This window comes from Thalia democratica, chromosome 2 (assembly GCF_965202585.1).
Source record: "Thalia democratica chromosome 2, ktThaDemo2.hap1.1, whole genome shotgun sequence".
Lineage (NCBI taxonomy): Eukaryota > Metazoa > Chordata > Thaliacea > Salpida > Salpidae > Thalia > Thalia democratica.
Window position 1 is genome coordinate 5285680 of NC_139166.1, and position 14688 is coordinate 5300367.

The 14688-nt window shown below is 22.4% G+C and overlaps 1 protein-coding gene across 1 annotated transcript; it reads right to left on the minus strand.

The window, feature by feature from the left end:
• Positions 1–1571: 1571 nt before the first annotated feature.
• On the minus strand, positions 1572–14688 carry LOC145849699 (histone deacetylase complex subunit SAP18-like). The gene is made up of 5 exons (XM_082954723.1): positions 14598–14688; positions 11040–11179; positions 3832–3954; positions 2650–2732; positions 1572–2136 (listed from the first exon to the last, which is right to left on the minus strand). Exons 1-5 carry the CDS (start codon positions 14664–14666, stop codon positions 2084–2086), a joined length of 468 nt encoding a protein of 155 aa, XP_082810849.1. The 5' UTR covers positions 14667–14688; the 3' UTR covers positions 1572–2083.

Below are 14688 nucleotides of genomic sequence, written 5' to 3' on the forward strand. Positions count from 1 at the left end.
GCGTGAAAATGTTATATTGAAATCTACAACGTAATTGATTTGTTAAGACGTATTACGTGCGAATTATATAATGAAAAAGCAATATAAAAAAAATATATAAGAAAATACCAAAACATTATTTTCAAGTACTGATGAAATAAGATATTGAGGTTTTTTTTTAAGTAATTGAAATAAAGGCTCTTTGTGAAAATAAAACTTACAATTTTGGAAATTAATGCTTAAAATAAGATTGTTTAGATAGTTTTTAAGTTATAAGTTTAAAGAATAACTTAATTTTCAACTATGTGTTCAAAATTGAATTGAATTTTTTTTTTGCAAACTTATAAAATAATTGTCATAAAAGATTGATCAAAATATTTTTAAGCTTGTATCGAAAAAGTTTGATTGAAACGACGAATTTTTTAAACGTAAACTGATAAGATAAATATTTGTAAATTCGAATCGTGGATATTTACATTTCTTATGTTTTTGTTTACACTTAATTCTTTGAAGTTGATTTTTTTTTTAGTTTAAAAACTGAAGATAAAAATAAATATAAATTTATATAAAATATAAATTCTAGGCTGTTTAAAATAATTGTTTCCAAAAATATACAATCCAACCATTAAAGTTATAAAAAAAGTAATTAAAGACAATTTTACAACTAAAAACAGTTATTTTAAAGTCAGTACTCAATTTGTTACAAAACTGAATTGAATGCAAACTAAAGTTTCCTACTTTAGCAAATATGTCGGTAATGAAATGTAATATTACATTGATCTAATTAACTTTATGGAAAGGTAAACTTTCATTAAATAACCTTTTTGAATAATATCCAACTTGTATACAGTATTGAATCTCATTTAACTATTAAAACACAAGTTTAATTTGTTTTGGAAATGAAAAAAAAAATGTTTGAATAAAGTGTCATTTAGTGTATTTTGATTGCATAATATACTAAGAATTTAACTTAAAAAAAGCAAGTTATTACTAAAACATAAACTTAGATTTGTACTTTTTAATGTAAAGTTACTTTTAGACTAGTTACAACACAAAATTGTTTATCATTCTTTAGCTACCAGTCTATTTAATTTTTCTTTTTTAGTTATGAACATTAACTGAATATATATTCAAATAAATAAAGTTTATACTTTTTGATACATACCTCTAATATAACTATTATATAATTAAGCGATATATAATATCTGAAAAAAAATTAATTTTCAAAATCTATTTATACTTTTTAGCTAATTTAATTTGACTAAAATGCAAAGTTTGTACATTAAAAGACTAAAAGTCTGTTATATAAAATCCATTGTTCTATTTAAAAATTACAAATAACATTTCTTCACTTAAACTTGCTTTAACCTGAACAAAAAATCCATTATGTTATTACGAGAGATTAAAGTATAAAAAAAATTGAGATAAAATCAATTTGAAACAATAACTTTTATTATTCACTATTCACACGAAAAAAACCAAAAGAATAGTCTACAATTTAAAGAGAAAGTGTATCCAACTAAATTTAAACAAATTTTAAAGTATTAATCATAGTAGGAATGATTTAACTTTTTATTTACAAATATTTTACATTAAAATGTACATAATTAAAAGTGAAGAATGCAAAATATTTAAATACTGCTTTTAATTCAAAATTAACCTAGCATCTGAGTGAAATTTTAATTAAGCCAAAATAAAATTAAAGCACGTTTTAATGCAGAACTCACGTAAAAAGTATTAAAACTTAAAATTACCGCAAAACATTTCTTTCGCTCAACCAAATATAAATTTATGCAGAAAATAATTATTCTGGAAACGTCTTAAAATAAAACATTTAAAAGCTTCAAGTGCATAAATTTGCTAATACTGAGAAAAATTTAGCGTTTTAAAGCTTACAAAAACCATGGATGCTATGTTTAAATAATTAGAAACCAAAAGTTAATTTAGATGGGTTGAGCTTTATTTATAATTCAAAGCAAAATCTAGATGTGAGCTCAAATTTTATCGTGTTATAAGTTGCAGCCTAATTAGTTAACATGTAAGCAACTTGACATAAAAAATATTCACTTTCTTATTTTCAAAAATCTTCAATTTTTACATTTGTTTAATATCTTCTATTTTCTCTCGGGTGAATAATGCATACATCCATGTAATCACCTGTAAAAAAAATTAAATAAAAAATAAAATTTTATCTATAGTTGATTGTATCATAATAATATTAACTTTCAAGGGTGGTAAGATCATAATAAGCAAATACTTTTATTTGTAAAAAATCGATTTGAAACTTGAAAATTTAGAAAATACTATTATAAGAAAATACATTTGACTAAGTATCCGAAAAATAATAACTATCAACTTGAAATTTGCAAAATGTACAAAGTAATAAGGTAATAATAAATAAATACTTTTAATTGAATACACAAATAAATACTTGTAATTAATGGTAATAAATAATAAAATAATTAACCGATTTGAAATTTGCAGTTTAAGTAATATGGTCATAAAAAATAAATACTTTTAACTGAATACAATAAATAAATACTTGCATTTAATTTTAATAACAATAAAATTTAACCGATTTGAAACTTGCAGCTTTCCAAAGTAATATGGTCATAGTAACATTAAATAATTGTTACCAATTTTTATAAACAATAATAAAAAAAAACTAACCAATTTGAAACTTGCAGCTTTCCAAAGTAATATGATCATCTTCTCCTTTAGATCCACTCATAGTCTGACCAATATCCTTAGATCTAAAGAATTATTAATAATATAAATTAATACAAATATAAACAAATAAATTGACCAATATCCTTGAATCTGAAATATCATAAAATAAATAAATATTATGAAAAATCAAACTGTAAGATATATAAACATATAGTTTGCCCAAAGTATTTTGATTTGTAAAAGTAATTAACTAGTAGAAAAATATATAATACTTTACCCAAGTTATAAAGTGTATGCTTTTTTTCAAATATACAAAAACTTGAAATTTACAAGTTTCTTCTTTTTTTATACTTTACATAAAAAATACAAAATCATTATGAAAATAGCTAAAATAGTAAGTTTAAATTATTTGAACTGTATACTTTTTCATGTATTAATAATCAAACAAAATATCGATCTCACAACTTGTAAATAACAATATCCATGTTTATCTTTTTGTTAACATAGGTTTCTAATACCAAAATTTATGAATTCCGAAAAAAAACATAAAAAGTAAACTAGCATAACTTAGGTTTTTGCAATAAGTTCTAAATTGATTAAAAAATTTAAAATTGCAGTAGAATACAAAACCATGATAAAGTTAGTAAACGCCTATAGCTGTGTAAATTAAATGACAGCTTATTACTAAAACTTGATTTTTGCACCAAATTAAAAAACCTGTGATTTAACTTAGTGGTGTATTTATTAATATTGTAGTATAAATTTTAATACACAATAGTATATATGTATACTTATATTACAAATGTTATGCAAGTCGTATTTAACGATAAAAAAAGTGAATATCTGAGGTGTACTATTAAAAGACATAGTTTAAAATTCCAATACAAAATACATTGAGTTAGAAGAAATACTTGAACTTCTGAGCCATATTATGAAAGAACAGTTATAAATTTGAAAATTTAATATGTCTTTAATTAAATATTAAGTATATAAAAATATTACTTGTGCCTTTCGGCCATGTAATGGAAGAAAAGAGTTTGAAATTGGAAAATTGAATAATATAAATATTCAAATAAAAAATATCTTACTTAAAACGTTGAGCCGTATTATGAAGAAAAACAGTTTAAAATTTGAAAATTAATTATATTAAAATATTAAATACAAAATATATAAAATAATTACTTGAATCTTTGAGCCATGTTATGAAAGAAGACAGTTTGAAATTTGAATACAGTTCCCTTCTTTCTTGCATCTGGCCGAACCTCCTTGACCAAATTTGACAATTCTTTCAAACTAGCATCCATCCTATAAATTATATATTTTTTTAATAATATAGTTCTACATTATAAAGTGTTTAAACTTTATTGAAGTAAGTTGTATTTGTGAAAAAATTGGCAATTCTTTCAATGTTGCATCCATCCTTTTTAGTAAGATTAATTAAGTTGTTCTATTGTATTTTGTTTAGAATAAACTGTACACTTATTACACGTATTAAATGAATAATTGTGAATCAAATTTTGTTATGTCTTTATAAAATTATGAAATGTTTAAGTTTTACGGAAGTAAATTAATTATGAAAAAAATGTTAATCCTTTTAAGCTAGCATCCATCCTAACTAGATAAAATAGTTTAGAATGTTTTTTTTTGTATAAAAACTACAACAACATTACTAAAAAAAATTATTCTTTTAAACTGCAATCTATCCTTTAAATTAGAATAAATAATAAAATTGTATTGTGTTTTTTTAATTAAGTCGTATAAGGCATTTGATATTGGTTCAAGCTTGAAATGCGACTTCTAATAAAATGTTGAATAACTAAATAATAATTTTGTAAATTTTTGTTGTAAATTCATTTTTGTAAACAAAAAACTACAATGTAATCTTAGCAACTTATAGATAGTATTAATTTTGTATAAAAATTATTTCAAAATTTATAGACTACGAGATAGTTATAACTTTCATACTATGTTTTATAAAATGCTTGAAATACTGCTTCAAAACTACATACTTTAATGTCATAAAATTTTAATTCAATTTTATATAAACACAAAATTTACTGCAACAAATGGCTGTCACACAATTAAAAAAATTTTTTTCCAATAAATTACGGTATCATTTCGATTCTTTTAATTTGCAACAAACATTAAATTTAAATTAGAATATTATTTGTATCTTGTTTGTGCAAAAGCACAAATTAATTTTCTTAATTAAATTCAAAACTTTATTAAAAAAAAAAGAAAAACACTATGCCATTGTAAAAAATGTATGTATAAAAACTTACATAATAAAAAAAAACTAAATAAAAATCAGCACAAAATTTTCATCTATTTTGTTTTGCCTGTATACACAACAAGACAGAATGATATATTAAAATCAACGATTTTATTTATTTTTCACTCACATTAAGTATTGTCTATCACTATTTATTTGAAATCAAAATAAAATTAAACTATATCTTAAACATTAACTATACTTATTAGTTTGTTTTTATTACCAAATAAAAATGGTAAATAACAATTTTAAACACATATTAAAAATATCTTATGTTGAATAGTTTATAAAAAAGCTTATAAAAAAATTATTTAAAAAGTTTTAGCTTTAATTTATACTTAATTAATCAAATAATAATTTAATAACCTATAAGCTTAGTAACACTTATCAAAATAAATCATTAGCTTTAATTAACTAGTTAGCCAATTAAAAACTTCAGTATAGAAATAGTAAAACACATTACTTACTGAAACAAATGAAAACTATACTAATTTTCAATGAGTTTTCATTAATAAAGCCCGCTATTAACTTTAGGTTATTGTGTATTAACAAACAATGCTAATCAAAGTTTAAAGCTTGCCAAAGTTAATTGGTTTATAATATTAAAACTAAACAATGACATAATTTACTTTGTTTTTAATAATATTTATATACAAATATATATATAATTAGTTGTATAACCGCAAAGGTTTTGTTATTTCCGCTGAAAAATTTATAATTTTTAATCCATTTTCAAGGCAACCGCGTATAAATTACAAAGAAATCAAAAATTTTCACGAAGCTTTCATATTTCGTATAAATTAAGTTGTCAAATTAAAATAGTATTTTTTTACCTAATTTAAAAACTCATTTATAACTTTTTCTATAATACACTCAAAAAATTATTACAACATATAATTACCGATATACTATTTAATTAATTTTTATTATTTTCTTAAATTATTTTGTTAAGTTTTGATAACAATTAAAATAAAACTGTATTTTTTTAACATAACATTGAAACTAATCAACTCATTTACCAATATTACACTCAAAAAAATTTATTACGAGATATTAATATAAATACTGATATACTATTTAAATAATTTGATTAAGTTTTGATAACAATTAAAATAGCACATATAACATAAATAAGTGAAGTTGAATTATTTAATTTTGTAATCTGAAGAGGTCATCTAGAACTATCTAGAAATAAAAATGTGATTAATTTAGTTTATATTTTTTTTTAAATGTAATTACAAACAAGGTAAAACTTTTCCTAACAATTAAATCTTAATTTTTTTTATAAAACCAAAAAAAAATTATAATACTATAAAGCTAGAGAAAAAAATTATTGTGTTTATTTTAAATACTAAACATCGATTTTTTATATAAAAAAAAAATAAAGTTTATCATTAAATTTATGAAAAATTATCTAATATTGATAGGTGATATATTACATCAACGGATTAACAAACTTTTTATAATTAGCTCAAAAGTTTTACAATATACTCATTTGTTAAAAGATATTATTCAAAATAATTTTGAGGTTTGGCTCAAGACGTTGCCAAAAATAACTTGATTAGAACTTAAAAGCAAACTAATTAAAATTATAAGAATGAAATTAGATTTGAACTTTTTTTTGTTTCCTAAGTTAAACCAAAGTTTTAAAAATTTGTCTGCTAAAATATATTGCTATGAACCTAAATTCAAGTTTTCAATTTTTAAGAAAAACAAAACAACTTGATTAAAAAATAAAATAATACCGGAGTTATATGCACGAAACTTAAAATTTTGCCTTCAAAATATACCGATATCAAGTTTACAAAATTAAATATATGAAAAAAAATCTTGGTTTTAACTAAAATTCTGTTAGTAAACTTTTTCACAACAAAGCATTCCAAATAATTATTAAACAAAAACTAAATAAAACTACTTATATTAAATTAGAAAACTTGTTTAGAAATATCCTCAGACTTGAAACTATTTAATTTTGAAAAATGTATAATTGTTGCTAAACTATTTATATTATATTAAAATATTAAATACTCAGATTACGCAAAAAAATTATAACTAAAAATATTTTAGATAGTTTTAAGTTAATTTTTTTTTAATTTAACAAATCAATTAATACTTAGTGGTTTTTTATGTTTCATCTTTATATAAAGAAGTTTAAAAATTCTTACAAAAAGTATAATTTTGTCTTTGATCTAAAATGTAGGTGTTAAAGTTTCATTACGTAAAAAAAATTATCGTTGAGTTTTTTTGTATAACACTTAATTTAAACACACAAAAATTTCCGAAAGCATATGTGTTAAGGTGTGCATATTAAAAACAGAAAAATTACTCTAGTTGTTTATATCCTTATAAATTTTAAAACAAATAAACAATACATCATAAAGTGACTGACAAAAAATTTAACTTAATAAAATAACAAAGTAACTGTGAAGCGTTTTTTGTTAATAGAAAATATAAAATTTTGATTTTGATACAACAATAGTAACGCAACTTTTTTCTAATGAGAACTGAAAACTTATTTCAAAACTTGGATTTTGGGGCGATATTGTAACACAATAAAAAAAACAATATTGCTTAAAACAATAAAATACAGTATTGTTTAAAACAATAGGTCCTCTGTTAAAATTCAATTTACACACTTCATTTAAATTTGCTCATTGTACCAATGAAGCGTTCCAATAAACTTCACACATTTAAAATTAAATTACATATTTCAATATAGATTAAATCATCCGTTGAAGAATTACATCATTAATATACATTTTGTTAATTTCGGCTTGACTTCAAGCGAAAGTTGTTGTATATATATTTCATACTTGTTAAAAATAGTGGTAGATTTTTTGTGTCAAATCAAAATTTCACTATTTAACACGTAAAAATAATTTAAAAGTTCAGGTTTTACTAAGTTTTTCAGCCTAAATTGTCAAACTCCAGACTTTTCCAGGTTTTTTGGCAACCCTGCTTTAAGCGAAAGTTATTATATTAACTTCATATTTGTTAAAATTATCATCAGTACATACCTTACTATAACTTATAATATATATTTATATAACATTAATATAAATTTTCGACTTGTAAAAACGTGAACTAAACAAAAAAAACAAAACTTAAAAACACAAACTTGTTCTAATGTTACGTTTAATTTAACTATAGTAAAAAGAAAACTACACATATTTTTAATGAAAGTAGCCATTGGTAACAAATTGTAATAAAATTAAAATAATAATCTAACATAAACTTATATAGGAGGTTTTACTTTTGCCAAAAATAACCAGATTAAAATAATTAGGCTTCCTAACTTAAAGCTAGCATTGTTCTTTTGTTGAAAGTAATTAAATTTCGGTGGATGTTTTTATTTTACTTATCAATATTACATCAGTATCTAAAAGATTTATTAATAACTTTATACTTATTTCACATAAGTTTGATAAGGCCTGATCAAATTAAAACGTCTCAGAAAGTAATAGTAGTTTTGCCCTTAGCATTAGAGATTATATTAACTTAGTACAATGCTTTTAATTGAATACGACTTAACCCTTTTGTCAGCATTAATATGTTAAAATTTAAACAGTTGTTTTGCTCTTTCTTTTATTCCACTTTAAGTTTTGCTTAAAAAGCAGTTTAGTTTATATAATAGTTTAAAATACTAATCACTAAACTTAAGTTCAACTAGAAAGCAATCTTTAACTTTTATTTTACTGCATTGAAATTTACACAGACTAAACAATCCTCCAAAACATCAAAAGTTTTGCCATAAAGTTATTATTGATAGTTAAAAGAAAGAAATCTAACTTGTTTTAGAAAATGAACAACTAAAATTTACAACTTAGCCCAAAAATATCTCAAACCAAAGTAGATCTAGAAAATTAAATAAAAAAAGAGTGTTAGAAACACAGTAATTATTTAAACTTACATTGAAACAAACTACAATTTATTTAAATTTTTTTTATAATAGGTGCATATTCTAAGACAAAGTTATCATAAATGTTTATATTACAATAGCAACCCACAATGTTTTTTCATTTGATTTTGATTCAAACAAAATGATCCAAAATCAACTAAGCATATGACAGGGTTCGTGCGCAATTTTTTTTTCATTTAGCCTGACTGAGAACAATTTAGCCTGACATTTTTTCAAAGTAAGGAAAATCTCCTTTAGAAGTCAGTTTAGGTATTGGGGGGTCTTGATTAGTACTATTGTAGTCTCTGACTTCAACCAGCTTTATCTTAAAAATATTTTGAGCTTTAAAAATATGCAAAAACCAAATCATAGCTTAGTTACAACTCAATAAAATACGACTAAACTGTGAAAAAGGTGATTGACCCCCCTATGCCCTTAACATAACAAATTCAGTGATAAGTTTTAAAATAAGTGTTATATCTAATCTATTACTAGTGAACAAATATAATATACATTACTAAACACAATTGTTCAATTTAATTAAGCGCTAAGTAAAAACATTATAACCAGAAGATTTATAATAAACTGACGCGCATTGTCGTGTTTTATTAAAATTTAAAATGAAACGCTTACACGAGTATTAAGCATTAAAATAAGCAAAAATGTTTATTATAGTATTTTGACTAATACTTAAAATTGATACATAATTATAAATCCTAAACTCTAAATAAATACAGCAATTGTTGATGTCGTATCAGATTTAAAAAGCTTACACTTAAATAAAAAAAAGTTTAATATTTTGTTCTTGTAAAGAAAAATGAATTGTACCGTCCTAAAATTTGTACTCCCACAAAACTTAGTACTTATGTCTTAAAGCTAAGTTTTAGTGTTGTGAATATCTCTAATAACTTAAAACAAGCAGTAAAATATATGAACAAACTGCTAAGAGTTTTAATCTAAAAAGTATTTGGTATAAAGCCTTTAAATTAGAAATTAAAACAGTTCAACTAACTAAGCTCTGAAAAACATAGCTGACTTAAACAAATTTAAACAAACAGCTAAGTTGTTGAACTAAACTGTAATGTTTAAACTGTATTTTATTATGAAGTTTAATAATTAGGACGCATATAAACTACTCAAAACAAAATAATGAAGATTCTTAAAAATCTTTTAGAGATTCAACAAAAGGTCTTTATCATTTATATTGAAAAATACTGACTGATTTGTCTTTAATAACTAAATCTTTATTTAGAACTAAATTCACATTTCAATTTGATCTTAAAAAGGTTTCTTAATTTTTTTAATAAATAATTTTCAAGCATTTGAACTGAGATTCTCAAACTTTTAAATAAAAAATTGATTTAGCCTGACGTTTTTCAACTTTTTTTAAAAAAACTGATTTAGCCTGACTTAGCCTGATGCGCACGAACCCTGATATGAATTCTTTAAAAGCAAACTAATCATTTTAAACGTGTTTTAATTGATTGTACTACAAAATACATTTATGTGGAACCATATGTATGTTTGTATAACATAAGGGTTGCTGAAGGTTTAGTGAAAACTTTTTTTCAGGTTTCCTGAATTTCTTCTAGGTTTTTTTGAGGTTTTATTTTTGTCCATTTTTGATATAAAATTAAATTTAAGGTAAAAAAATGACTTGATCGTATAAAAAACAATAAATAAATAGTGTAAAACTAATTTGATAATGTCAAAAAAATTAAAGATACAAAAATTTTTTATTTCTATATGATAATTTTTCGTATCATTTAAATTTCATTACTTTACAAGTAAAAATAATTTAAAATTCCAGGTTTTCCAGGATTCAGGATTTTATCAACCTTGATTATATTTATGTTATCTTACTTTCTCTGTTTTATAAAACGGAGTTTAAATGCAGTTATTCAACAAACTTTAAGCTTGGAGATTACGCAGTATACAACCAAACAAGCAGAATATTAACAATTAAAAAAAATATTACCTATGAATGTATAACAACAGATACCAATCAAGTATAAATCTGCATTTTATAATCAGGCAAATTTCCCAAAATAAACACACAACCAAAAAATTAGCTATAAAAGAATAAGAATTTTTGTTTACTAAAATTTAAATTATTAATAAATCATGACTATATGAATTTTTCACAAACCAAGTATATGTTTGCAATTCAGTCCCAGTACTAAACATGATAAATATAAATGAACAATAACAAATACAAACCAAGTGTATATTTGCAGTTCGTTTCCGGGCAAATTACCCCTGCTAAATTCTTCAGGTCTGTGGTGCCTTCCATTATCGCTCACAAAAACCCTCAGTAGTAATGGACAGGTTTTTTCACGATCAATCGCTTGTTGCTCGATCTGTGATATATAAAAAACTAAAAAACAAAAATTTAAATTATTAATTAACTTATAGATAACTATTATATTTTCATTAATGTTTTTCATTGTAGTCTTTAATTGCATTTTTTTCTTCATGAATGCATAAGTTGATAATTAATTTGATTAAACAAAAAAAAATTAAAACATAATAGTGTTTTATTAAATAAAATTAAATGCATATTTATAGTAACACATTAAACTGTTATTTTTTGCTTTCTTATGATATTTCTTATTGATCTACCTGTATCGAATACCAAAGATAATTAGGAAATAAATTATGAACAGATTTTAAACTAGTTTAAAATGTTCAAAAATTTAACAACAACAGTTGATATAAGTCTTATTAGCTGTTGAAAAAATATAAATACCATTTCATGCTTTATGTCTAAACAACCACTTAACCAACGTAATCACATAAATTGTTTTTTTTTTTTGCAGACCGCAGTAAGTACGTAGAGCGGTTTTGAATGCGTTTGTATGATCTCAAAAAAAAAAGTTCAGTTCATTAACAACAATTGCTTGATACTTTTCAAAATTGAATTTGGATGCTAGACATTTAAAGTTAGTTTAAACATTAATAGTCAATTTTAAGAGAATTATAAAAACTTAAAAAGTATGTATATATATATTTCTTTCAAATAACAACTGAAATAACGTTAATCGCTAAGAATTGACAGTATTGTCTAAATGTTGTATTTATTGTTATATTAAAATAATACTCAGGCTTATGTTATTTATGTATTGTATATGAACTTTTGCAGAACCAGCTTATGGTTATTAAAGTTTTAAGCTACGATGTGCTATAAAACCTATCGTATTAAAAATTAGTAATACACCCGGTTTCATTCTTAAACTAAATTAAAATCACTTGTAAATATATATTTAAATATATACTTAATATTTCCAATAGCTCAAAATACTTTGAATGATGTACTTTTTTTTTTATTTATCAACATGATAAACTTATTTAATAATTGTTGTAACTCATGTAAAATGTAATGTTGGTGATATAATCAAGAAAACATGTAGTTTACAGAACTTATAGTGAGCTTTTATAACTGATGTAATAAATAATTGTATAAATAACTAACATTGTTATATGCAGTTTAATATTTTATTTTTGTTTGAAAGGGTCGCAATCTCTTGCCACCGAAACCGGTCGCGAACAAAATATACAATTTGCATAAATCTATTTAAATAAGTCCTTACATCCCAGTAAATTGAGCATTCTTTTTTAGTTAAGGCAAATAACTATATAACTGATGTACTAAAATTGTTGGGGAACTCTAAAGAAACTTCTAACTAATTGCATTTTAATTAAGTTTTAGACAAAAACGAACATGACTAATAAAAATTAAGCCACCCTAGTGTGTTAAATAAAAGTTTTCAAATTATATTAATTCAAAGTACAGATTTTTTCAAAGTATATGCAAAATTAAATAAGCTTTCATTTACTTATAAAAACTTTAGCAAGGCTAAATTATGCAATACTGCTATTAAAGTATGTAATTCGTATAAAATGTTATACTTGTGGTTTAAATTAAACTGTGTGGTTTTAATTTAGTTTTAAACTTTGTACTCTATGTGGTAAGTCACATTTCAAAGTCTTAAAAAATGATATGGTACATTTACGCTCTTTTATAAATTTAACTATATTAAAAGAATTCAAAACTGATTTTAAATTTTATAAAGAAATAAATAAAATTTTTAGATGATGCAATTGAGAGATAATTTAATCAAAAATTTTGGTTTATTTAAACTGGGAGAAATTTAAACTTTTATATTTATTTGCTAAACTAAAAAAATACTTCTACAAACTTTTTCATAAAAACAGTATAAACTTCATAGATTTTTTTAATTTACACAGTTTTGATATAACTCTATATATAAAATATAAAAACTACTATAATGTGACAACGAAGAAAAACAAATAATATATATTTTATTAATGTTGAGGTTAATTTTTTACTCTACACAAGTTGCATAATTTTTTACTTTAGTTTGGGAAAAAATAAGTTGTAAACTTTTTAATTGCTTATACAGCATAGCTTAAACGTTTAGTTAAACTTAGTTGAAATTTTGTTTGAACTACGTTTAAACGAGACTTCTTAAAGCTCCAAGTTTTATTACAGGCTTATGTGATAAAGAGTACTGAGATATTTTACTACAATTTAACTTTATTTTTAGAATAATAAATTAAGTTGTAAGCTTAAAAAATTAATATCAGTAATTTTAAAATTTATAATTATTACAAAAGTAATTTTGAATTTTGAACTTCTAGAGACATTGTCAAAGCTTATGCAAAAAGTATTATGAATTACAAACTTCACAGCTTATGTAATAACTAAGTAGTATTACTTAAATATTTTACTAAAATTTGTGGTTTTTTAAAGTTGTAAAATATTTAAAGTAGTCACGCCAACTTAAATAATTTACTATTTACGAATTCGTTACCTAAGTGTTTTAAGAAAAATTAAATTAAAAACAAAAAACTTTTTCATAAACTAAAGACTAAAAGTTGATGCTATTAATAAATAACTAAAAGTTAATTATTTAATATTTACGAATTCGTTGACTAAATGTTGTAAATAAATTTAAACTGTTTCATAAACTAAATAGTAAAAATTGATACTACAATATATATATATATATATCTATTATTAATAGTTAATTAAAATTTTTTTTAATTAACCCAGTTACCTAAATGTTAGAAAATAAAACTTTAAGCTGTTTATTAAAAACCAGCAAGATTTTTCAAAAATCAAAAACAAATTTTTACACCAACACAAAATCAGCTAAATTACAAATCTTACTTTTCGTGTCATTATAAACATTAAAAAAACATTTTTTAATAATTGGCACATAAAATTCAACTGCTTTTTTCATAAACTCTGTTAGAGGAAAGATTTACTACTGTACTAATTAATTAATAAAACATTTACCAACCAGTAAATGTTAAGTTATTTATGATTGAATTAATAAAATATTATTTTTAACTAAAAACATTGCTCCCAGAATAACTAATATTTTTCATTAATAAGCTTTTTATTATATTATTACAAAATTATTTATCTTTATCAAACTAGTTTAATTAATAATTATTACAAACCACTTAATTATTTACTATTAGGAGGAGCCACAACTTTACTAACTAGTATATAAAGTATATATATTATATATAAAATCAATAAATTAGATAAATAATAATTACTATTTTTCACCAACTCGAAGGGGGAGCAACTCCGTCCTGGTTATTTAGTCAGGTCTTACAAGGGTTATCTACGTATTCAAATATTACTGACACCCAGCAACTAATAAGTGCAATGTAAGTCATGTAACCAGTAATTAACATTTTAACTAAAAAAATAATAATTACTAATTAATATTATTTACAAACCTTACTAGAGGGAGGTGCAATTCCGTCTGCGACGTTCAACATTCTTTCTTGAATGGACAGGCGAGTCATGATAATTATATATATATAAAAT

Bases quoted from the DNA above. Each gene is read 5' to 3' on its own strand.
- LOC145849699 (XM_082954723.1), bottom strand. From the start codon at position 14,666: ATGACTCGCCTGTCCATTCAAGAAAGAATGTTGAACGTCGCAGACGGA. The intron at 3,955-11,039 runs GTTTGTATTTGT...TATAATTTATAG, and splicing joins GAACTGCAAATATACACTTG to GATGGATGCTAGTTTGAAAG. The intron at 2,733-3,831 runs GTAATTATTTTA...ATAATTCTTTAG, and splicing joins AACATGGCTCAAAGATTCAA to ATCTAAGGATATTGGTCAGA.